The 23,777-nt window shown below is 39.0% G+C and overlaps 1 protein-coding gene across 1 annotated transcript; it reads left to right on the top strand.

The window, feature by feature from the left end:
* Nucleotides 1–4,388: 4,388 nt before the first annotated feature.
* LOC120221615 (lysozyme-like protein 1) lies at nucleotides 4,389–21,762 on the top strand. Its single transcript, XM_039219122.1, has 5 exons — nucleotides 4,389–4,511; nucleotides 6,284–6,446; nucleotides 6,927–7,085; nucleotides 20,640–20,718; nucleotides 21,517–21,762. Exons 2-5 carry the CDS (start codon nucleotides 6,308–6,310, stop codon nucleotides 21,584–21,586), a joined length of 447 nt encoding a protein of 148 aa, XP_039075053.1. The 5' UTR covers nucleotides 4,389–4,511; nucleotides 6,284–6,307; the 3' UTR covers nucleotides 21,587–21,762.
* The last annotated feature ends 2,015 nt before the right edge of the window (nucleotides 21,763–23,777 follow it).

Raw genomic sequence — 23,777 nt, 5'->3', positions numbered from 1 at the left:
TGAGAAAGAGAGACAGGGTACACATGGCGGGCAGAGAGAGAGGGAGAGAGAGAGAATCCCAAGCAGGCTCTGCACTGCCAGTGCAGAGCCCAATGCAGATCTTGAACTCATGAACCATAAGATCATGAACTGAGCTGAAACCAAGAGCGGGACACTTAACTGACTGAGCCACCTAGCCGCCCCAAGTCAAAGGATCCATCACCTTGTAAGGATGGGTTCCTCTCCAATTCCAGTAACCAATCACCACCCATCACATCGCTAAGCCCTATGGCCCAGTGTCCTTCATCTTACTTTACATGGCCACAGATAAGTGGGTTGAGAATCATGTATCTATTCCTTCCTGTCAGCTTATTGCGATTGATGGTGGTTTAGATAGCCTAGTATATCACCCATGTGGTCTCGTTTTATAAAAAAAAATAAGTAAGATCAGACTATATTAGTAGGAATTAGTAGTTAATGTGGTTAACTTTATTAAAATGAGGCAGTTAAATAGTAGGATCTCTGCAATAATTGGTAATGAGAAGAGTGATTTTGAAAATCTTTTGTGCCACGTGTTTGTTGGGTTTTTCATTGGTAATGTAGTAAAAGTGCTGTCAAATTTAGAAATTAATCATTTTTAGTTTACAATAATAAGTCCAATATGTGTTTGTGTGTGTTTTTCCAACACCACCAAGCAATTCTCCAATGTTCAGCAGACCCCGTCTGGGTATCGTACATTTTAACTCAGTTCTGACACTACCTGCCTCCAGGTAGGTCCCACAGGTTATGGGTTCAGTCCCACGAACTGTCCTCTGCTTCAGATGCCAGTCACAATCCAGATTGTCATCTGTGTTTCTGACCAACTGGCTATAAATTGGAGATTCCAGAGACCCCCCCAACCCCTTGGGTTTGATAAATTTCCCAGAGCAGCTCAGTGAACTCAGAGAAACACTTTCTTATGTTTACCAGTTTATTATAAAAGGATAAAACTCAAGAAGAGTCAGTTGGAAGATATAAAGGGGAAGGCATATGGGAAGGGGTGCAGAGCCCCCATGCTCTTTCTAGACATACCACCTCCTACAGTTCACCAACCCTGAAGCTCTTTAAACCCCATTCTTTTTGGGTCTTTTTGAAGCTTTCATTACATAGGCACAATGAATTAAATCATTGGACATTGGGAACTAGACTCTACTTCCAGACCCTCTTCTCTCTGGGAGGTCAGGGCGGCGGGGGTAGACTAAAAGTTCCAGCCCCCTATCACGTGGTTGGTGCTGCTGGCAACCAGCCCTATCCTTTGGTGCTCTCCAGAAGTCACCTCATTAACATAAACTCATAAACATAAACATTAACATGAAAGGGATTTGTTATAAACATCAAGACGCCTTTATCACTCTTATCACTTAGGAAATTCCAAGGGTTTTAGTTTTGTGCCAGAAGCAGAATGAAGATCAAATATATATTGCTTACTATAAATCACAATATCACACAAATGTTTCAAATTTGCTCAACTTTTCTGTTCTAAGTGGCTATCAGAAGTATGTGAACTAGCCGATTTTTAAACTTATTTTAGAACAATTTTAGATTTGCAGAAATGTTTCCCAGATAGCACAGAGTCTCCATATACCCTTCTGAGCTTCCTTAATATTAACATCTGTCATGTCCACAGTACATCTGTCAAAACTAAGAAATTAACACTGGCACAGGCTCTATTCAGATTTCACTGCATTTTCCAATATTGTCTTTTTTTTTATTCCAGGGTCCATCCAGGATACCACATTGTATTTAATCATCATATCTTCTTAACCTCTTTCAGTCAGTAACATTTTCCCAAAGTTTTTCTTGACTTTGACACATTTGAAGAGTACTGATGAGGTATTTTGTAGAATGTTCTTCATTTGGGATTTGACTTATTTTCTCATGATTAGATGAGGCTTGTAGATATCGGGGAAGAAAACCATAGAGGTCAAATGCCCCTCTCATTACATCCTATCAGTGGGTACATAATATGATTCCTCCCTGGTGAGGTTAACCTTCAACATTGGCAAAGGTGAAGTCCACCAGATTTCTCTACTACAAAGTTTCTGTTTTCCCCCTTCCCATACTCTGTTGGAAGCAAGTCACTAAATCCAGCCCCTACTCAAAAGAAGGAGAATTAAGCCCCATTTCCTGGAGGGGGATTATCCACATAGATTATTTAAAATTCTTCTGTAAGTAAGATTTGTCCCTTCTCCCCATATGTTTATTTACCCAATCATTTATTTATGTCAGTATACACTCATAGATATTTATTTTATTTTCTGAGTTATAATCCATACTATAGTTATTTATCTGGTTGTTCAAACTGTTCCAGCTTTGGCCACTAATGTCCTTTTAGTCTGGCTCTTCTCTTCCTTGGATATAATATCCCATCCCTCTTCATGTCTTTTTAAGCTCTTCCTTAAAATAATACTAATAAGATGCTCCAGGCAATCTCATCCTCCATATTCATGCCCCAGTTCTGAAATTATCCAGTTTTCCAAGAAGTCCTGGTTTCCTTCATTGGAAAATGGTGCTGGAAGCAAGATCTGGGTCCTGAGTGTGCTCATTGTTACTGAGTATCACATCTTCTAGGTCCTCTCAGAAGATGGAGTTAAGAAATAAGTGTATATAAGCCATGTATACACACATACCTACATTTATTTCTCTATCAAAGCTGAAATATATCAAAGATAAGGGAAAATATAAATATATGTGTACCATACACTTGTATGTATGTATACGTGTGTGTGCATGTGTATATCTATCTGAAGATAGATATAGAAGATAATCTCTGATTCTAATCCAGCACCACAGGATTCATTCTAGACTTCCTCTTTTGCTTATTTGTGACTTCTTCCTCTGACAATGTGAAGCCCATTACCCATAATTTACTTACTCATTTAATCTTAGTATACATGTAAAATAGTTTTAAAATCACTAACTCTTACCATGAGAAACTAATTTACTAACTACAGTACAGTGTTGACACACAGATATTTTTTGTCCTTAGATTTAATTATCCACTGAAAACACTGTTTTTCAAAATTATCTAGATCAATATCTCTTTTTCCATTCCCCTCAGCTATGTCAAAGATCTGTAGCACAGGTTTGTCACAGTCTGCATTCCAGCTTGGGATCTCCCCAACACCTGGGCTGATTTTTTAAAATTTGCATTCAACAAAATTCATTCTTTTTGGTGCACAGTTAAGTGGGTTTTGACAAATACGTAGACTCATGTATTTGCAACCCCAGTACCACAGAGAATGGTTTCATTAACCTCAAATTTCCCTTGTGCACTACCTTTGTAGGCAACCCCACCCTTAACCCTTGGCAACCACTGATCTATTTTCAATCCAATAGTTTTTCTTTTTCATAATGTCACATAAATGAAATCCTGAAACATATAGTCTTCTTTTTTCTTTAACTTAGCAAAATGCACTTGAGATTCATCCATGTTCTGGAAATCAATAGCTCATTGCTTTTATTGCCTAGTAGTATTCCACTGAATGGATATGCCAAGCTTTGTGTACATTCTCTTGTTGAAGGACATCTGGTTGCCTCTATTTGAATGATTATGAATCATTGCTATAAATATGGGCTAACTTGTTTTCATGCAAACACAAGTTTTCAATTCACTTGGATAAATACCAGAAATGTGATGGTTGATGTAATTGGAAAGTCTATGTTTAACTTTGTCAGAACTGCCAAACTGTTTTCAAGATGACTATACAATTTTGCATTCCACCAGTGATGAATGAGACTTCTCACTGATCCATAGCATCATCGTCTTTTCGTATTGTCTGATTGATTTTAGTTATTCTAAGAGATGTGAAATGGCATTTCATTTTGGTTTTAGTTTACATTTCCCTAATGACAAAAGATCATTCATATGCTTATTTGCCATCTTTATGTTTTCTCTGATAAAATGTCTGTTCGACCACTTGTCCATTTTTTAGTTGGGTTGTATTGCTGATCTCACTAAAAATATGTATTAATAATAACAAATTATAACAAGACATTTTGTGCTATTAATACAATTTTTAAATGCTAGTTTCACCTCTATCTCATCCTTTTTCAAATTTTCATTTTGTGTATGTTTATAATTTATGTAACATTAGTACAGAAGAACATAATGTAATTTGATATATACCTACTGGGGTTACATGCTCAAATTTCTTTATTGATGGGATTTGTGATTAAGTTTGGAGACTGTTGCCTGAGAGAGGAGCTTGCTCTTGAATGGGAAGCCCTGGCTGAGTTGAGTAGTGAGGAGGGCTGTTGTAGGGGAAGAAAAAAGAGAGGTAAGGAAGGCTCAGAATGCAGTTATCACCCAAGTCCCAAGAAATAAGATTCTAGAATCTCTAGGCAGTTGGGAACAAGAGTTAGGAACTCTTCTCCCTCTAAGGCTCTAAAGAAAGATTCTTGGTTGAAGACAGATCACTTGTGCCTTATAAGAATCAGAAATGGCTTCAAGGGTTGCAGGAAGCTCATGTGAGCTGCCAATTACTGACTGAGTAAGTAGAACAATGTTCCTTTCACAGAATCACCTGAGTAGGATCTCTGGGGTAGGCACCAGGAATCTGCCTTTTTGATGAGACCTAAATTACTCCAATGAAGCCACCTGTCCCAAAGAACCAGCAATGGCAAATTCTGGCTTGAAGGTCAGAGAACAGTGTGCTTGGGGCTACCACTTCTGTTATTTGTTTTGTTTGTGACCAGTAAGATTCTAAGGCAAGGGATGGAAACCAGATTAATCTGTAAGCTCTGTATCCTAAACCTCATGTATCTCCCTCTCAGTGCCTGGCATATAGTTCACTGCTGTGTATTCGGGACCATTTCTAGAAGGGATCAGATAATAACTATCTTAGGCTTTGTGACGTATATGGTCTCTAACACAATCACTCAACCCTGCAAAAAGCAGCCATACACATTATATTACCAAATGGGTAATTTATGTTCCAATAAAACTTTACTTACAAAAGCAGGCCTGGCTTGCTGACCCTTGCTATTCACCAGTATGTATTCTACATACCCCAGATGACTTGTAGTTACTTTACTTAACTTGTAGTTACTTGCTTAGTTACTTTAAAGCCCCCATAGTGACTCTTCCTCTGGCCTTTATGAATACTCAGCCCTGTTTTTAGCATCACCTTTCAATTGAAGAATGTAACTCTAGGAGAGGAAACCAATAGCTTTAGAAATTTCTAGTCCAGTGCAGAAAGATGCTAAATCTTTTTATTTCTTTTATTTTATTTCATTTTTATTTTTTGAGGGAGAGAGAGACAGTGCCAGTGCGTGCACACAAGTCGGGGAGGGGTAGAGGGAGAGGAAGGGAGAGAGTCTCAAGCAGACTCCATGCTGAGAATCTCAAGCAGGGTCCTCCCAATGTGGGGTTCATTCTCATGACTATGAGATCGTGCCCTGAGCTGAAATCAAGAGTTGGATGCTTAACCAACTGAGCCACCCAGACACCTATAAATCTTATTTCAATAAAGCCCCAATTAATAAATCTTAAAAGTTGTCCCTGCAGACCCACGTATATGCCATCTCTGGTTGAAACTGGGGTGTATGTTTCCACACATACAAGGAATGCTTAACTCTTTGTATTCTATTTTGGTCTATTCATGGAGTTAGAATGGGAATCCTGGAAATGGAGTGCCCTCTGTGGTTTCTCACTGAGCCTCAACAAAAGAGGGTTCATTTCTTTGCTTGCCTGATCCCAGGAATGTAGCATTTACTTGAAAGTGACCATGAAGAAAAGTATTAAGGAAAGAGCCTGCACTCATTCCTTCCCTGTACTATATAGTCCTATACTCTGTTTTTTCCCCACTCTGCTTCTCAATGATTGAAAGAAACAGGAAGTGGGGGGCTGGGCAAAATGGGTGAAGGGGAGCGTGAGACACAAGCTTCCATTTATAGGATGTCACAGGAATAAAAGACACAGCAGAGGGGATATGGTCAGTGATATTGTAATAGTGTTGTATGGTGACAGATGGTACTGCACTTGTGGTGAGCATAGCATAATGTATAAACTTGTCAAATTACCATGTTGTACACATGAAGCTAATGTAACACTGTGTGTCAATTATAATAAAAAAATTTTTTAATTTAAAAATTAAAATAGAATATAAATAAAATAAAGTAAAGTGAAATAAAAGTACCAGGAGAAGTTTGGGCAGGACCATCAACAACTGTGGCAGATTTTGAAGTTCTCAATGGCAACAGACTTAATCTCAGGACTCAGGACAGTGCAAGATTGTTTGACATTGTCTCCTGTCTTTGACAGGTTCTGCTTCCAAAAGGCCTGGGGATGAAGGCTGCCAGCATCTTGGCCCTGATTGGCTGCCTGGTCACGGTCACTGAGCCCAAAGTCTACACTCGCTGTAAACTGGCAAAAATATTTTCAAGGGCTGGCCTGGACAATTACCAGGGCTTTAGCCTTGGAAACTGTGAGATTTCTTCCTTCCTATTCTTTTTCTACCTTTGACCTCCTCCCCCCTGCCACTACTCTCCCCGAGATGTCAAAGCCTCCCCACCCCTCCAGCTTTGGCTTGTCCCCAGCTTTTCCACAGTCTGTCCAGGGACACTTGCTGACTGTCTACATGTTCTTTCCAACCGCTGCTCCCTGGGGCTCCTGTCCTCCTTCCTGCCCCTCCTGTCTTCACCCCTGGAATCCACCAGCCAGGGAGGGAGAAAACAATGCCACCTTTGCTGGCGCGGTAGGGGGAGGACCTGAGTCCCCATCTAGTCCAGGTGCAGCCACTGACTAGGTGTGTGGCTTTGGGTGTACCCCGTGGGTATACTACCTGTCCTGTCCTTCCCCAAGCTATGTTGGCATTACTATAACATGTATAAAAAACTCTCCTCTAAGAGCAGGGTTGGGGAGAAACATGCATTTATGCTGGCATTTCTGGTTTTTCCGTCTTTAGGGATCTGCATGGCATACTATGAGAGCCACTACAATACGACAGCCCAGACCCAGCTGGAGGATGGAAGCACTGACTATGGCATTTTTCAGATAAACAGTTTCACATGGTGCAGACGTGCTAAGCTACAGGAGAAGAACCGCTGTCATGTTGCCTGCTCAGGTGCAGTTTTGACTTTCCAAAAATAACATCTTGGGGGATAAAGGCAGGAAAACTGATAAATGGAATATCCACCCATTTTCTGCTTTCATGGAAATTTGGAGTTCAGATGTGCAAGTAGGTCTATACCATGCCAACAAATTATGGAATGGCTGCTCAGGGTGACACTCAGAGTTCTGTGGCCCTACTTGCCCAATAATGACTTATTCCTTCTAGGATGGTTTTTATGAAGCCACCAGGAAAACAGAGGGGTGGACAAAAGACCTTACTATCCTTTCATGCATACAGACATTAAATATGTTCAATAGGAAGGAGAGAGTTGTTTGCCAACTGCTTTCCATAAGTAATTTGCTCAAAGTATGCATTTATGCTTATTTGTACAGAATAAGACAAATAAATATATTTTAAATTTCTTCAACGGTAGAAATTAAGCTAGAATTCACTCCAAGGCTCCTACTTCAATTGATTAGGAAATTATACATGTGCACAGAGTTGAGGCTGGCAGAAAACATCAGACATGAATTCTGGTATTAGGAAATTTTATATGCTTTATGAAGGTAAATGACTATAACCAGGTGTTGGCTGAGTGTGGTGGACTTCAGAGGACAAAGACATTATTGATAACGTCATGGAAAGTTTTGTAGGCACAATGATATTTGATCTAACACTTGGAGGATAAGTAAGATTTGGATACTCAGAGATAAGTCATTTCAGGTTAAGGGAACAATGAAAGCTAAAAGGTGCAGGTGAGAAGCTTTGGGGCAAGCACAGAGAGCAGTGAGAAATTTGTATTATCTAGAACAAAGGGAACATGAAGACAAATATCAGGACCATGGAGTTGGAATGGTTGATTACCACCTGACTGTGAAGGACCTGGAAGCCAGGCTAAGACATGTGTACTGATCTCTGCCTGCAATAGGAAATCAACAGAGGTCAGTTGATTGAGCATTGCTCCAGAAGGATTAATCTGCAAACAAGGTGTGAGATAGATTGAAGAAGAGACCATGTAAGGACCACTGCAAGTGTTGAGATGAGAGATAGAAAGATCTGAATGGTCATGGCTGGGAGTCATGCAGAATAACATGCAAGAGATACTCAACCAGTCCACCCCATTCTACAATGCAAGGGCAGGGGTTTTATCTGATTTTTTTCACTGTTGTATGCTCACTGCCCAAAGTGGTTCTTGGCTATAGTTTGGAGGTTCAATAGATATTCATTAAATAAATGAATGGAAGGAATGAGAAGTAAGGGTGAAGGCACAGAGTTATATTATACGGCAAACTCCTTAGAAGCAAGAAATAAACTTTTAATTTCTCTTTGACACTACTAAATAATCAGTACCTATGTCTGAATGTATGAAAGATTGAACAATGTGTTAATTTTCTAGTAAATTGTCCCTGTACCTACATTAAAACAGAATGCTCACTAACTCCTGAGGCAGAGCGCACAACTGTCGATCAACTCTTAATTTAGAACATTCTTTTGTTGAGCCAAAATCTACCCCTTAAAGCTTTCTTCCATTAATTCTAGTTTTTCTTCTGGATTTATTCCAAATGAATTTGTTCAACTTTATACGTAGAAACTTATTAAATGCTTGAAAATGACTAGTAGATATTTCTTATCTTTAATTCCTTACTTTCTGGGCTAAAACACTCAGTATCGTCACCTTCCTACAGGTGTGAATTTTAAATCTCTGCTCATCCATGTTCAATTTCATTAGCATTCACCAAGAGTTTGCCAATGGAGTCTTCCAGTTAAACCCAGTGACTAGATATGTACATTTTTAAAAATGTATTTATTTAAATTCAAGTTAGTTAACATACCATGCAGTATTGGTTTCAGGAGTGGAACCCATGGACATGTACATTTTTAGAAGCTGAAAAGCAAGAGGACAAGTGCTGGCTCATTTAGTAATTAGAGACATTTGAGTCCTAAACCGACAGTGGGAAAAGCCAAGAAGCAACCACAGAATCCCAAAAGAGCTCAGAAATCAGCAGGATCAGCCAATTCTGGAAACTTGAGTGAAGGTAGGTAGAAAATAGGAGGATCGATTGGAAATCCAGTTAAGGAGCAGCTAGGCCATCATATTCCCTTCCTGACTCCATTCAGCTACTGACTTCTCCCCAGTCCTGGCAGAATCCTGGAGTTTCCCCTTCTGAACAGAGCAAGGAGAAAGTCTCTCAACTGAGCGGGTTCGACGTCCTGTGAATGGGAGAGCTCCATACTGAAGACATGGGAGATTGAATTAAAATCTCCATAGTCCCAGTCACTTCCCTCCATTTAGATCCCAGAGTGATGGAAGCCAGCTGAGAAGATTCTATTCTGGGGATTCAGACAGATGAAAAGGAAATAACTAAAGATTCTGAGTGGGACCTCTCCATGAACAAAACTAGCCAAATTTCCCTGTGTAGTGAGATACACAGTTGAAAATCCCAGGGTTTGTGTACAGAACTCCTAATCAGTTTTTTAGTCTCTCTTTCTTAAATAAGTGCAGATAAACAGAGATCACCAGACATCATAGAAGTGTCATTGATGTGAAAGAACGAGACAAAATAAAACAAAAACAAAACAGAAAAAAACAAAATCAGATAAAAGTAACATGTTGAAATCAGAGATTATACAGAGAAATGAAAATTTCAAATGATAAAGGAAACTATCATTAATATCTTCAGAGAGATAATATGTCAGTCACATCAATGAAATAAGAAAAGGATGCTTTCTTTTATAAAAACAAAAGAAACATTTAGAGAACAAGAGCTCCTAGAAATTCAAAATATGATCACAGACATGAAAACCTCAATAGATAAGTTAGAAAATAAGATTAAGGAGCTTTCCCTAAAAGCAGAAAGAAAAGGAAAGACACAGATGGAAAATAAGAGAAGTAAGGATAAGAAAAATAAATGGATCTGAACAATACAAGTTTCAGCAAAGTAGAAGAGAAACAGTAGATAGAGTGACATCTTTCAAAAGTATTTCCAGAACAGAAGGGCATGCATTTTCAACTTATAAATTTCATCACAGGACCAGTACAGTCAATTAACATAGATTCCCATTAAGGAACAGCCTCATGATATTTCAGAAAACTACAGAGTATTAGAGTACACTGTAGTCTTCAAAGAGAGAGAAAAACATGTTCCATACAAAAGATCAAGCATCAGAGCAGCATCAGACTTCTCAATATCAACACTGGGAAACTAGAAGAAAATAGACTAATGTCTTTAAAATCTTGAAGAAAAGCTATTTCCAATTTAAAATTCTATACTAGCTGAATCATCAATATATTGTGAGTATAAAATGAATATATTTTAAGACAAGCAAGTTGTCTTTCTTATGGAAAGAATCCTGACTGTAAAGCATAACCAATTCAAACTAGGTAATTCAAGAATTTTTAAAGGGGGGCTACTTACTTGCAGTCAGATTGCAGGGAAACCCCAGGGGGAATGAAGTAAGGGATTGGAAACGGCAGACCATTACTAACTCCTGGCCCAAGGGGTAATGGAGAGAGAGCTGTGACCCACACTCAGGTACAGGGTCTGTATGAAGAAGGCTACCTTGTGGGAGCTGTGACCTTCCAACAAGGGACACAGTTTGTTCTTGGTGACTTGACAGAAAAAAAGCTGAGGAAACATATATATCCCAACTTCACTCTCCTTTTTCCTTGCGATCTCCTGCTGGTGTTCACTGTTCAACTCTGCCAGAAGTCAGAGGACAGAGCACAGAGCAGGAAAAGGTGTTCCCTCAAAAGGATAAAGTAAACCAAGAAATAAGACACAGATCCACAAAACAAGAGATTTTAATAAAGGTGAGAGGCAAAAAGAATGCCTAAGATGATTATAAGGAATGATCCTAGGATGAATTTTTATACTTGATTTCTAAATTGATTCTATTGCAGTAGTCTGTATGGTTTCAAACCTTCAAAATGATTTGAACCTTATTTTGTGATATAGATTTATGATCACCATATAGCATATAATTATGGTAAATGTGCATTTGAAAAAATAATGTGTATTCTACAGCTGCTAGGTGGATATTCTATCCTACATATATAAAATAAGTATGTATACTATATATATACTATGTATATTTTATAAGTATCTATAATATATAAGTATATTATATACTTATTTTCTCACTTATTCTATCAAATAATGAGAAAGGTGTATTGAAATCTCCGACTATAAAGTTATAATTTATATATTTCTTCTTTCAGCTTTGTCAGTTTTTGAAGCTCTGTCATTAGGTACATACATATTGAGGATTGTTAAGTCTTTCTAATTAGTTGACCCTTTTATCATTAGTGCCAATGCCCCTCTTTAACTCTGATAATATTTCTTATCCCCAAATCTACTTAACCTGATAGTACTATAGTGACTCAGTTTCTTTGCACAATATATTTCCTTCCATTCTTTAACGTAAAAATTTTTTTTAAATATTTATTTTTGAGAGAGAGAGACACAGCACAAGCGGGGGAGGGTAGAGAGAAAGACATAGAATCTGAAGGACTCCAGGATCTGAGCTGTCAGCACAGAGCTTGACATGGGGCTGGAACTCATAAATATAGAGATCATGACCTGAGCTGAAGTCAGGCACTCAACCAACTAAGCCACCCAGGCTCCCCACCATTCTTTTACCTTTTATCTTATCTGCATTTTTATATTTACTGTGAATTTCTTACAGACAGCAAATAGGTGTTGCTTTTATATCCAGTGCAACAATTTCTGCTTTTCATTAAGAATTTTTAGATCAGAGGTCAGCAACGGCTTTCTTTCTTTCTTTCCATCTTTCCTTCCTTCCTTCCTTCCTTCCTTCCTTCCTTCCTTCCTTCCTTCCTTCTCTCTCTATTTCTCTCTTTCTCTTTCTTTCTTCTTTCTTTCTCTCCTTCTTTCTTTCCTTCTTTCTTTTTTCTTTCTTTCTTTCTTTCCTTCTCTTTTCTCTCTCTCTCTCTCTCTTTCTTTCTGATATCTCATTGTGGTTTACCTTTTTAACATTTTTAAAAATTTAAATCCAAGTTAACCTATAGTATAATAAAAAATTCAGGAATAGAATTTACCGATTCGTCGCTTACATATAACACCCAGTGCTGGTCCCAATAATTGTCTTCTTTAATGCCCATCACCCATTTAGCCCTTCCACCACCCAACACCCCACAAGCGACCTTCAGTTTGTCTCTTATGGTTTGTCTCCTTCTTTGTTTATATCTTATTTTTTCTTCCCTTCCCCTGTGTTCATCTGTTTTATTTCTTAAAATAAATATTTCTTTTTTTTCTTTAATATTTTTTATTTATTTCTAGGAGAGAGAGAGAGAGACAGCGTGAGCAGGGGAGGGTCAGAGAGAGAGGGAGATACAGACTCTGAAACAGGCTCCAGGCTCTGAGCTGGCAGTCAGCACAGAGCCCCACGCGGGGCTCGAACCCACGAACCGCGAGATCATGACCTAAGCGAAAGTCGGACACTTAACCGACTAAGCCACCCAGGCGCCCCTAAAATAAATATTTCTTAAAATAAATATCATATGAGTGAAATCATATGATATTTGTCTTTCTCTGACTTATTTCACTTAGCATAATACATTCCAATTCCATCCCCATTATTGCAAATGGCAAGATTACATCTTTTTGATCAGTGAGTAATATTCCATCGTATTTCACATCTTCTTTATCCATTCATCACTCGATGTACATTTGGACTCTTTCCATACTTTGGCTGTTGTTGGTAGTGACAGCAAACTGTTTCTTAAAGGGCCAGATAGTAAATTTTTTTTTTGTCTTGGGCACAGTCTCAGGTGTACATTTTAACTCTCTCTGTAGCACAAAAGCATTCATAGAGAAGATATAAAGAAGTAAGTGTGGCTGTGTTCCAATCAAACTCTATTTACAAAAACAGAGCATAGGCCTGTGGGCCAGTTTGTCGAACCTTAGTTTAGATCATTTATAGTCAATGTAATTACTGATATCGTTACTTTAAAATCCACTGTCTTGTTTTCTGTTTGTTTATTTTCTCTTTGTGCCATTTGGTTTTGGTTCATTTTTTTTCTGCCTTCTTTTGGATTATTGAATAGTTTTCAGTACTCTTTTTATTTCCTCCATTGGCTTATTAGCTACACTTCAGTTTTATTTATAGTAGTTACTCTAGGGTTTACAATATGCATCATCTTCTCACATTCTACCTTCAAATAACATTGCACCACTTCACATATAATACATGCACCTTATAACTCTATACTTCTATTTCCCCATCCCATCCTTTATGTTATGTTGCCCTGCACCTTACTTCAACATGTTATGTATCTCATGCATTTCTGCCTTAAACAGTTATCTTTTAAATAAAAATTTTAAATGGGGAAAAGGGCCTCTTTATATTCACCACATATTTACCATCTCCAACACTCCTCATTCCTATGGTGGATTCATTTGCTAAGGCAGTTAAGTGATACCATTTTCCTCCAGCCTAAAGAATATCCTTCAATCCTTTTATTGGAGTGGAGGTCTACCAGAAAGCATTCTCTCAGCTTTTGTCTATGGGAAAGTGTCTATATTTTTTGTTTGAGGGATATTTGCTCTCTCTATAAAATTCTAAGCTGGCAGCTGTTTTTCTCTAAATGTGTTATAGATATACCTTTGTCTTCTGGCTCATCTTGTTTTTTTTTGAGAAATTGGTAATTTTAGGATTTGTGCCCCCTGTGTGTAATGTCTCTTTTTTTCTCTATCTGCTTTTGAGATTTCCATTTAATCACTAATTTTCAGCAATGTGATCACAATGTCTGTTTTCTTAATGTTTATCTTACTTGATATTCACTAATTTTGGATCCCTGGGTTTATAATGTTCATCTTTTCTCCTTTGAAAACTCTAATGACACATGTGTTAGATCATTCATAGGTCACTGATACTCTTCATTATTTTAAATCGTTTCCCCTTTCTGTGTTTTATTTTCAATAATTTTCATTGCTTTCTCTTCACATTCTCTTATCTTTTCTTCTGAAGTGCCTAATCTATTAAATTCATTAATTGAATTTTTAATTTCCAATATTGTATATTTTCAGTACTAGGTGATTGGTTTATATATTTCATTTCCCTCATTTTATTCATGTTTTTGTTTAAGTCCTCAATATAAATAAACACACATATATATAAATTATTTTAAATTCTTTGCCTGGTAATTCAATTAGCTATGTCACTTCTGGGACTAAACATTTACTACTCTTTTTCCTGGCTATGAGTCACATTCTTATACCTCTTTGCACATATAATAACATTTTGTTGGATACTAAACATAGTATTTATTACATTTTTAAGTGTCTTGACTATGCTGTCAAGGTCCTTTAAGGAGTATTGGATTTTGTCTTGGCATGTAGTTAATTCCAATCAGCTTGACCCTTTTAATACTTGCTTTTTTTTTTTTTTTTTTTTTAATGAGTACAATCACCTTGTGTCCACTCATTTCTTTTATTTTTTTTATTTTTATTTATTTCTAGGAGCTAGAGAGAGAGAGACAGCGTGAGCAGGGGAGGGTCAGAGAGAGAGGGAGATACAGACTCTGAAACAGGCTCCAGGCTCCGAGCTGGCAGTCAGCACAGTGCCCGATGCGGGGCTCGAACCCACGAACCGCGAGATCATGACCTAAGCGAAAGTCGGACGCTTAACCGACTAAGCCACCCAGGCGCCCCTTTTAATACTTGCTTTTAAATTGTGGTAGGGAAGTTTGAAAGTAGTATTTATGGTAGGGCCAATTTAATCCAACTACCAAGGCATAGCCTTGTAGTGCCTTTTGAATGTCCAGCGTTTCACCAAGTTCTCTCCCCTCTGACTGGTCAGAACTGAAATGTCTCCCATTTCTGTAATTGTACAGGTCCTTGATAATTGTTTTCTAACTAGCTTCATGGAGTTTTACCCCTTGCAAGCCCATTTTAAACCTTAAGTCAAAAACTCAATGGAATCCCTATGCAGTTTTCTGGTGTTCTCCTTCTGGGTGGCCTCTTACTCTCAGATACTCTCCTCCACGAATTCCAGTTGCCTTGGCCTCTTATCTCTTTCTCCTCCACTTCAACTGCCATCTCCTGCCTGGGTTTTACCTTTCTGGTTTGAAAATGTGCCTCTGGGCAGAAACTCACGACAATCATAAGACTCTCCGTATTTGGTTTCTATCTTTCAAGGGCAATGATCCTGTATGGCTTGCTGTCTAATGTCCGAAAATAATGTTCTCGTATATTGTGTCTAGTTTTCTAGTTGTTCACGGCGGGAGAGAAAATCTGTTACTCCATCATAACCGTGCTTGACTTTACTTGCAGTCGACTAATTTAATATTGTTCAATTTAGTTTCAAATAAGGAAGTCTGGGGCAAACATATATCTGCAAGGCAATCTTGAATTCTAGGAAATTAAAAATGTTGGACGGTTCATGGTTAGAGGTGAGGGAACTCTCCTATCTGCATTCTCATCATAAAGAGCATGGGATTTTTAGAGACAATTTTAAAATAGAAAACAGGATGTTGGTTTTATATCCTAATCACCCCTTAGTAGCTGGCTTCCCTCAGCCTCAGGCCAGAGAAGCTTTAATTACGGACAATGTTATTCTGTCCCACGTATTACAAAAGTAGGGACATTTGTCATGGGAACTGGGAAACAAGTTAGCATTAGGGTGTCTTTATAAGAAACATTACATTTCATAAATGTACGGTTCACATATACCTCCCGCCCATCTTCCAAAGCTATGCCACCTCCACATACCCATACCAAATTGTTTTTCCAAAATTCCTGCCTATCTTCCCCAAACTAAATTTAGACAGAATATTTGTATGTGTACGTATGTATAAATACAAGCATATATATGTGTATATACACACATGATAATAGAATACCAATCTTTATTTTCCTCCAATGGCACAGACCTCTTTAAAATAAGAGATGTTTAAGGGGGAAAAAAGGTGACTGTTGTCTCTTGTATCTAGTCTTGTCTACCTATATTAATCTCTATTTCTCATCAGCCTGGTATCTGAGTTGGCTTTGTAACTTCAGAGAGGGGAAGGAGATTAAATTGTAGGCATGGTAGTGATATTTTAGTTGGAAGGCAGAAGGATGCTGGGGAGAAACAGAGAGACTTTGTAGCAGAACTAACTTACCCGAAAATAAGTTATTCTTTTTGTGTAGATCGTTGCTGTTTTCTGTTGTTGGATGTGGGAGAATAAACTATTCAGTGGAATAATGCTTAGCTGTTCAACAGAACCCTTTGACTGGACAGACTTGTCTATTTAAAGTAAATTGAGCAGAAGCAATTCTTGGCATGGATTCTTATAAATACTTGCTCTCTTAACTCATTTCTGCCCCTCTGCTGCCCCTCTGTGGTGACTTCCTTGTGTCTTCACATCTCCGCACATAAAGTTCATGTTTCCCAGCCCCCATCTTCCTTAACATATTTTCCTGAGCAAATTCAAAGCCATGTCCAACTATTACTTTGAAAACATCTCATTTCGGCAACAAAAAGCTGTTGCAAAATGGGAGACTGACAGGGGCGCCTGGGTGGCCTAGTCGGTTAAGCGTCCGACTTTCACTTAGGTCATGATCTCGTGGTTCGTGGGTTCGAGCCCCACGTCGGGCTCTGTGCTGACTGCCAGCTCAGAGCCTGGAGCCTGTTTCAGTCTGTGACTCCCTCTCTCTCTGACCCTCCCCTGCTCACGCTGTTTCTCTCTCTCTCCTAGAAATAAATTAAAAAAAAAAAAACATTTAAAAAAATTTAAAAAAAAAATGGGAGACTGACAAACTTTACAAGGTCTCCACCGCATGGGCCTGCAGCACCTAACCTCCAGCCAATCTCTGGAGCTACCTATGGCTACCAGTGGCTGCATAGCATCTCCAGCCAAGCAAACCACCTTATCCCAAACACAAGTCTTTCGCTTTGAGTTCCAGTCCTGTCTTCCCGTGTGTTCCAGTCTTAGCATAATAGAATACTCTCTACATCTTCCGCACTATGTATCATTTGTGTCCTTCCCACTCCTTGAGGCCCCACTGAATTCACTTCTCCTAGGAAACAGGCTCCAACCACTTTCAAATACAAACCTCAGTATCTCAGCACTTATCAAGAATTTATACACACAGGGGCACCTGGGTGGCTCAGTCAGTTAAGCATCCGACTCCTGATTTCAGCTCGGGTCATGATCTCACAGCTCATGGGGTCGAGCTCTGAGTTGGGCTCTGTGTTGACAGCATGGACCCTGTTAGGGATTCTCTCTCTCTGCTCTTCCCCAACTCATGCATGTGTACACATGTACACATGTGCCCTCTTTCTCTCTCTTTCAAAATAAATAAATAAACATTAAAAAAATAATTTATGCGTGCAAAATAAAGTGTTTTCTATGTAATCTGAACATGTATCAGATACCAAGAACTTAAGTTTGGATAAGCTCCTAATAAATAATTACTTGAAAGACTAATAGTATTTATATTTTTATTATCAACTTTATTAGCATATAGTCTTCCATAAGTAGGAATTTTTGCTTAAGTGGCCATGAAGGAAGCAGTGGAAGACAACAGAATTTAAGCCCTGGGTTTGAATGCAGACTCATTAACTGGGTGTCGACCTCAGTTTAAAGGGCTAATAATGGTCCACACCCACATGGTTGGTCCAAGTCCTAGTAGAGATAATACATGAAGGGATTTACCATGAGCCTGACACAGAATACTTTTTCTATACAGGTCAACTATTAGTAATAGTGATTACTATTCTAACTATTCATCTCTCTAGAAACAAGGTGAAAGACTTATAAGCTAACAAAGCTTTATTTTTCACTGTGCATCAAATGCTAGTGAATTTGAATATATTGTCCAAATTTGTCATCACTTATAGCTCATATTTTTCATTAATTTTCTCTTGTTTAATAGATTTTTTTTAAATTTTAAAAACACCCCATTTGGAGTGAGTTTCCTTAAAAGAAATCTATCACTACCTAAATCTTCTAGTTTAGCTTATCTGAGAAAGCAACCTAAGTGGAAACTAAATCAGCATACTCAAGAAAAACACCATTTTCAATTGAGTTTACAAGATAATTTTGTGTTGTAGTGATCCATTTAAGGTAATATTATTCTTTCTAGTTATATTTTTCTGAAAATAAAAATAATACATTCCTACTGTAAAAATTTTAAAAACAGGCAGGAAAGATTTAAAGCATTGGTGATGCCACAATTTAGAGCTGAACTTTCAAATACTGGTGGCTATGACTATCTTTTTATTTTCTCTCTAAACCAGTGCTGTCCAATAGTACTTTCTGTGATGATGGAAATGTTCTCTGAGCTAGCCAATATGAGAACGACTAACCACAGTAAAGATGCTATAAGGCATCTGAAATGTATTGAGAGCACCTGATGAACTGAAGTTCTAATTGTATCAATTCATTTAGATTTAAATAGTCCCATGTAGCTAATATCTACCAGACTGAACCGTCTAGCTCTAAGTGGATATTTTTATAGTATTGAGAACTTATTTTGGGAGCATTTCCCACTATTATGAAATCATGCAACACATGATTTTAAATAGCACCTTATTTCATTCTGTGGAGGTATTATTAGTAACGTGAACATCCCTAGTTATAAGGCAATTAGAAATAAATTTCCTTTTATAAACTAAGGCACAGTAAACTACTTCGTAAATAAATCTTCATCTGGATTCATAATGAATTCCTTAAGATAGGACCAGAAAAATAATTTGCTAGGTGAAAAGATAAGAAACACATTAAGGCTCTTGACACATGCTGTTCAACTGCTTTCCTGAAAAGCTGAACCCATTATATTCTCACCAACAAGTACAGAAAAGTGCCTCTTTCATTGCACCCAGTCAACACGGAGTATTACCCTATTCTTTAAAATCTTTGCTTACTTGATAAATAAAAATGACATCAAATGGTTTCAGCTTTTATATCTTTGATTTGTGGTTGTGATGGACAGGGAGATGGACCACCCAGATTCCCCTTGAAGGGAAGATGTCTGACTCCAGCTGCATCTGCACGATTTGCAGACAGTCTACCTGGCATCTCCTTTAGGGTCTGTCTTAGCTGCAGAGGACTGTCTCATCTAACACTGTGCCCCTCTGTGGTAGTCCACACCCAGGGACAAAGTGAGGTAGAGGCATTAAAGACTTAGCCATTTAAGGGTGCCTGGGTGACTCAGTTGGCTCGGGTCGTGATCTCATGGTTCATGGGATGGATCCCTATGCTCACTAAGGAACGCTAACAGTGAGGAGCCCTCTTGGGACCCTCTCTCTCCTCTCTCTCCGCCCTTTCCCACCCCTACTCACATGCATGCATACATGCACATGTGCACTCGCTTTCTCTCAAAATAAGTAAATAAACATTTAAAAAAAACCAACTTAGCTATTTGGGCACAACTTAGACAACTTTGGTGAGCCTGCATCACAACTGAATGTCTCCATCTGCCCAGTCCGGCTTCTGCCCTCTTCCTTCCACAGATGTGGATCTCGGATAAATCTTTGCACCCCAAACCCATCTCTGCATTTGCTTCTGAAGAACCCACCACGCAACAGAAATGATGCTGGACTTTATATTTATTTGCCTTTTCCTGTCGTGTTTGCATTGAGAATTTTGAGGTCACTTCTGGACACACAGGAAAGCATGCTGATACCAATGATTGCATTTGCAACCAAAATTCCGTATTGTCTGAAATTCCGTATGTCTGAAAGCCATAGAAAAAATAATAAAGACTAATGTATTTGACATAAAGAATTTTGCATATGATAAACACTTCAGGTAGAACTTTTTTCTTTTTAAATGTTTTATTTATTTCTAGGAAAGAGAGAGAGAGAGACAGCGTGAGCAAGGGAGGGTCAGAGAGAGAGGGAGTCACAGACTGAAACAGGCTCCAGGCTCTGAGCTGGCAGTCAGCACAGAGCCCGACGCGGGGCTCGAACCCACGAACCGTGAGATCATGACCTAAGCGAAAGTCGGACGCTTAACCGACTAAGCCACCCAGGCGCCCCAGAACTTTTTTTCTTAATGAACAAACTGCAAAGTTAAATAAGCAAGTTTCATATTTACCTATAAGGAGATCGTATGTGTCAAAGGAACCCAAGTAGAGAAAACCTTGTACTTACTGATCCTTTTACTTGTGTATTTCTTTAGGACACAGAAAACATTCTCCCACTTTGTCTTTTAAAAAAATTATTTTAGAGAGAAAGAGTGTGTGTGCATGAGTGAGAGGGATGGAGAGAGGGAGAGGGAAAATCTTAAGCAGGCTACATGCTCAGCACGGAACTCGATGACCCCAGGGGTCTCGCTCCCATGACCCTGGGATCATGACCTGAGCCGAAATCAAGAATCAGTTGCTCAACTGACTGAGCCACGCAGGTGGCCCCTACATGTCTTTCCTAAACATTTTCCCAAAATCTCTTCAGGACTAATGCTTCAAGAAGTCAAGATGTTGCCTACTCTAGAAAACAAAACAAACTTTGGTTTGTGAAGAAGCTCAACAAAAATAAGAATGAAGCTCATAGTTCTTCCCACCCTCCTCCTGTTCCAAAAAATAGTCTCAGCTAATACTGTACTCCTCTCTCTTACAGCCTTGCTCACTGATGACCTCACAGATGCAATCATCTGTGCCAAGAAAATTGCTAAAGAGACAGAAGGGATGAACTATTGGTAAGAGTCTTTCCTTCGGAGACTTAGGCACACTGACAGTGCGTCCATCCACCATGGTTCCAGCCAGCACTGACCAACTCCCCTTTGCAGAATGGTCAAATGATTTTAATGTGACCTTGTCTATACCCTTTCCCATGAGTATGTGGGTTTCCCCATGAGTGAAAGGGGTTTCTATGGGGAGGAGAGATGTTACCAGTCATGGTAATTTGTGATTGTCTTTCACATTAAGATGGACCAAACAATGGAACAATAGGTGTTTTCTAATGTGAATTGCTGGTGAGGGTAATACATAAGAGGGGAAAAGCCTAAGCTTGCCCAACATTTGGATATGGTTTTGGAGAGCTAGGGCAACATTTTGTGGGGAGAGAGAACAGGCAGCAGTGAGAGAAGAATAACCATGTCAGTCATGCCCTACATTAGCTGGAAACCACCCTAGGATGTGCAGAGACATGGTTTCTGGTGCTCACAGTTATCTCTGAGGCTGGGTTTCTTATGAACATTGCTAATCGCATCACCCACCTGGGGAACCTGAATTTTCAGAGGTGGAGGTGTTTAACTAAATGACCCATCCTTATAAAAGTCGTTTACCTGTTGCTGAGGCTAATGAGGACTAGGAGAAAATCAAGACGAGAGAAGTCTTCACGAGTCACAGGGACAGAGTCCTTGGAGCTCAGAAACGAATAAAACTAAATCCTGGGTGCTGCTGGTTGTTTTGGCTAATTATCTATGGTTTTGGACCTAAGAATATTTGGATTGTCATGCTTCTTTCTGTCATTCCTGCCTCCCTGTCGTCCTCAGGCAAGGCTGGAAGAAACACTGTGAGGGCAAGGACGTGTCTGAATGGAAAAAGGGATGTGAGGTCTCATGAACCAGAACCAGACCCAGGAAGCTCTGCAACAACTCTCTAGGATTTGTAATAAGTGTCAAAATGCTCATATCACCTTGCCCCCCCTTCCTCCCGATGTTCCTCCTCAAAGTTGGGGAGGGAAAACTAAGTTCCAGTTTAAAGGAAATAAATATTTCCATTTAAGTGTCTTTACTTCATCCTGACTCTGTTTCAGTGATGTCATAAAAGCACAGTGGTTAAGATTTGAATAGCCACCTGCAAAATGTTCCGGCCCCAGAGGAATAAATTTCTGTCCTTCATTATAAGGATTACTGGCTCCTGTGGCCGTGAAATGGCTTCTCATTTACAAAGAAGATGCCCACATTAAAGAGAGCCCTAGATGAATGACAATAGTTTGCTGACTTCTGTCCTGAGCATTAGGTCATTCTTCTGGTCAGCAGACACACAGTCCTTCCTCAGCTCACCTCTGCCAGAGAGAATGCTTCTGTGCCCTCTAGGCAATCCTGATGGACACTCTAATGGAAATAAATTGGTGAAGTTGCAGCTCTCATCTCCGATGTTAGAAGAGTTCCCCATGTTGTTTAATCATCTATTTAAATTAAATCTATCCAATTCAGAACTATACTAACATCTCACGGTAAAATTGCTTCCAGTCTTAGACCTATAGATTTTATTACTTTGGTCAGGGACAATCTGAAGAACACTTCATTACATGTAACTCAGAGCTGAGGAGCTCAGATCCCTAAAAGCTATTCCCAGAATGCCCTCTGCTCCAGGCAAGGATGACCCATATAGCAGGGCAGATCTGCTCTGCTGTGTTTTCTCTTGTCTGTTCTCTGTTCTGCCAAGGCAGAGGTGGTTGGGGCTGTGTTATTGTAACTTTACGTGGAAAGCTCAAGTTGGAAGCTCAGGTTGAATCTGACCTCAAGAATGCACTCAGTTAAGGTTTGTTGAAGAAATGGTTATGCCTACAAATAAGCTTCCCACTTACAAGAAAGTCCCCACTGGTCAGACCGATGAGTTTCGTGATAGCACCTAGCTGACCCATAAACATTTTCAAGTTGCCAACTGCCTGGGCTTTACTATTGGCTCATTTCACATCCACTGGCTTCGCCTGCAGGCATAGGCTTAAAAGAAAAAAATCCAAACTGCTACTTGCCAGAAGAATATAAACATTTCATATGTGTCTAAACAAACATAATTCAGTGACAATTTAACAGGCATTACAAACCTTGGGGGAAAAACGTTTTTGTACTTTGTGTAAGAATTGAAAAAGAATTCTGTAAGATGGCTAAAGAAAATGTGAAAAATGTTGAATCCAGTAAGCTGCACTAAGTCACCAATTTGTGCTTCTAGAAGTTCACAGAATGCACCTTTTTTACTATTGTCCTGTTACTCATCTGCTTTGCTGCCTCAATTCTTAGCCAAACCTCTCCCATTACTTCATTAATACTATATTCATGACCTAGTTTGGCATGAGAGCTGGTGCTAGTTGTGCAAACATGAGAGGAAATATTAAACAAACAAACAAACAAACAAACAAACATTCAACTCTAAAAAAAAAGTGCTTGGAAATTACAAGTGAAGAGAGGTTGGCGGGCCCTACAATTTGATCCATCTTTTCATAAAACTCATAAAACCCTACTATTTCTGTCCTTAAATGTTGTATTTATTTAATATTTTCATAAAAATTTAGGATAAAAAATGCATTGTCTTCGATAATTTTCTACAACTAATACTTTCAGAAACTCAAGATATGGCTCCCATTCCTGAGCTACCTTTATTTAACAAAGGTATATAGAAATAACAATTAAAATTTATATTCCCTTGTACAGGTTCTAAGATATTTGGAAATAGATTTTCAGTTTCTCTTCAGGACCAGCTTATCAGTAGCTTACCAGATGTACTGAGTAGACTGTTGGATACTAGGGTCTGAAGAACTGCTGAGGTAGTTATGTTCTTTTTTGGGGGGGCAGGGGGCTCAGCTCTACCTGATTCTTGGGACCCCTCTTCCCCCAGCATCTGTCCCTATGTATCTCAGCTCATCGTCTGTCATTCCTCAACACTTTCTGTCCAGTTCATTTTTTCTCGATGCCTCCTGAGCCCATATACCATTTCCCCTTAGATGTCTTGGCTCCTGGTTTTCCCCAAAAGCAGAAGCTTATACGGCTTCCCTAGAGCCTCTTCAAGCCCCACCCAGCCTACAGGAAGT

Source organism: Hyaena hyaena, unplaced genomic scaffold (genome assembly GCF_003009895.1).
Source record: "Hyaena hyaena isolate Hyena2069 unplaced genomic scaffold, ASM300989v1 scaffold_791, whole genome shotgun sequence".
Classification (NCBI taxonomy): Eukaryota; Metazoa; Chordata; class Mammalia; order Carnivora; family Hyaenidae; genus Hyaena; species Hyaena hyaena.
This window is presented reverse-complemented; position numbering and strand designations above follow the sequence as displayed.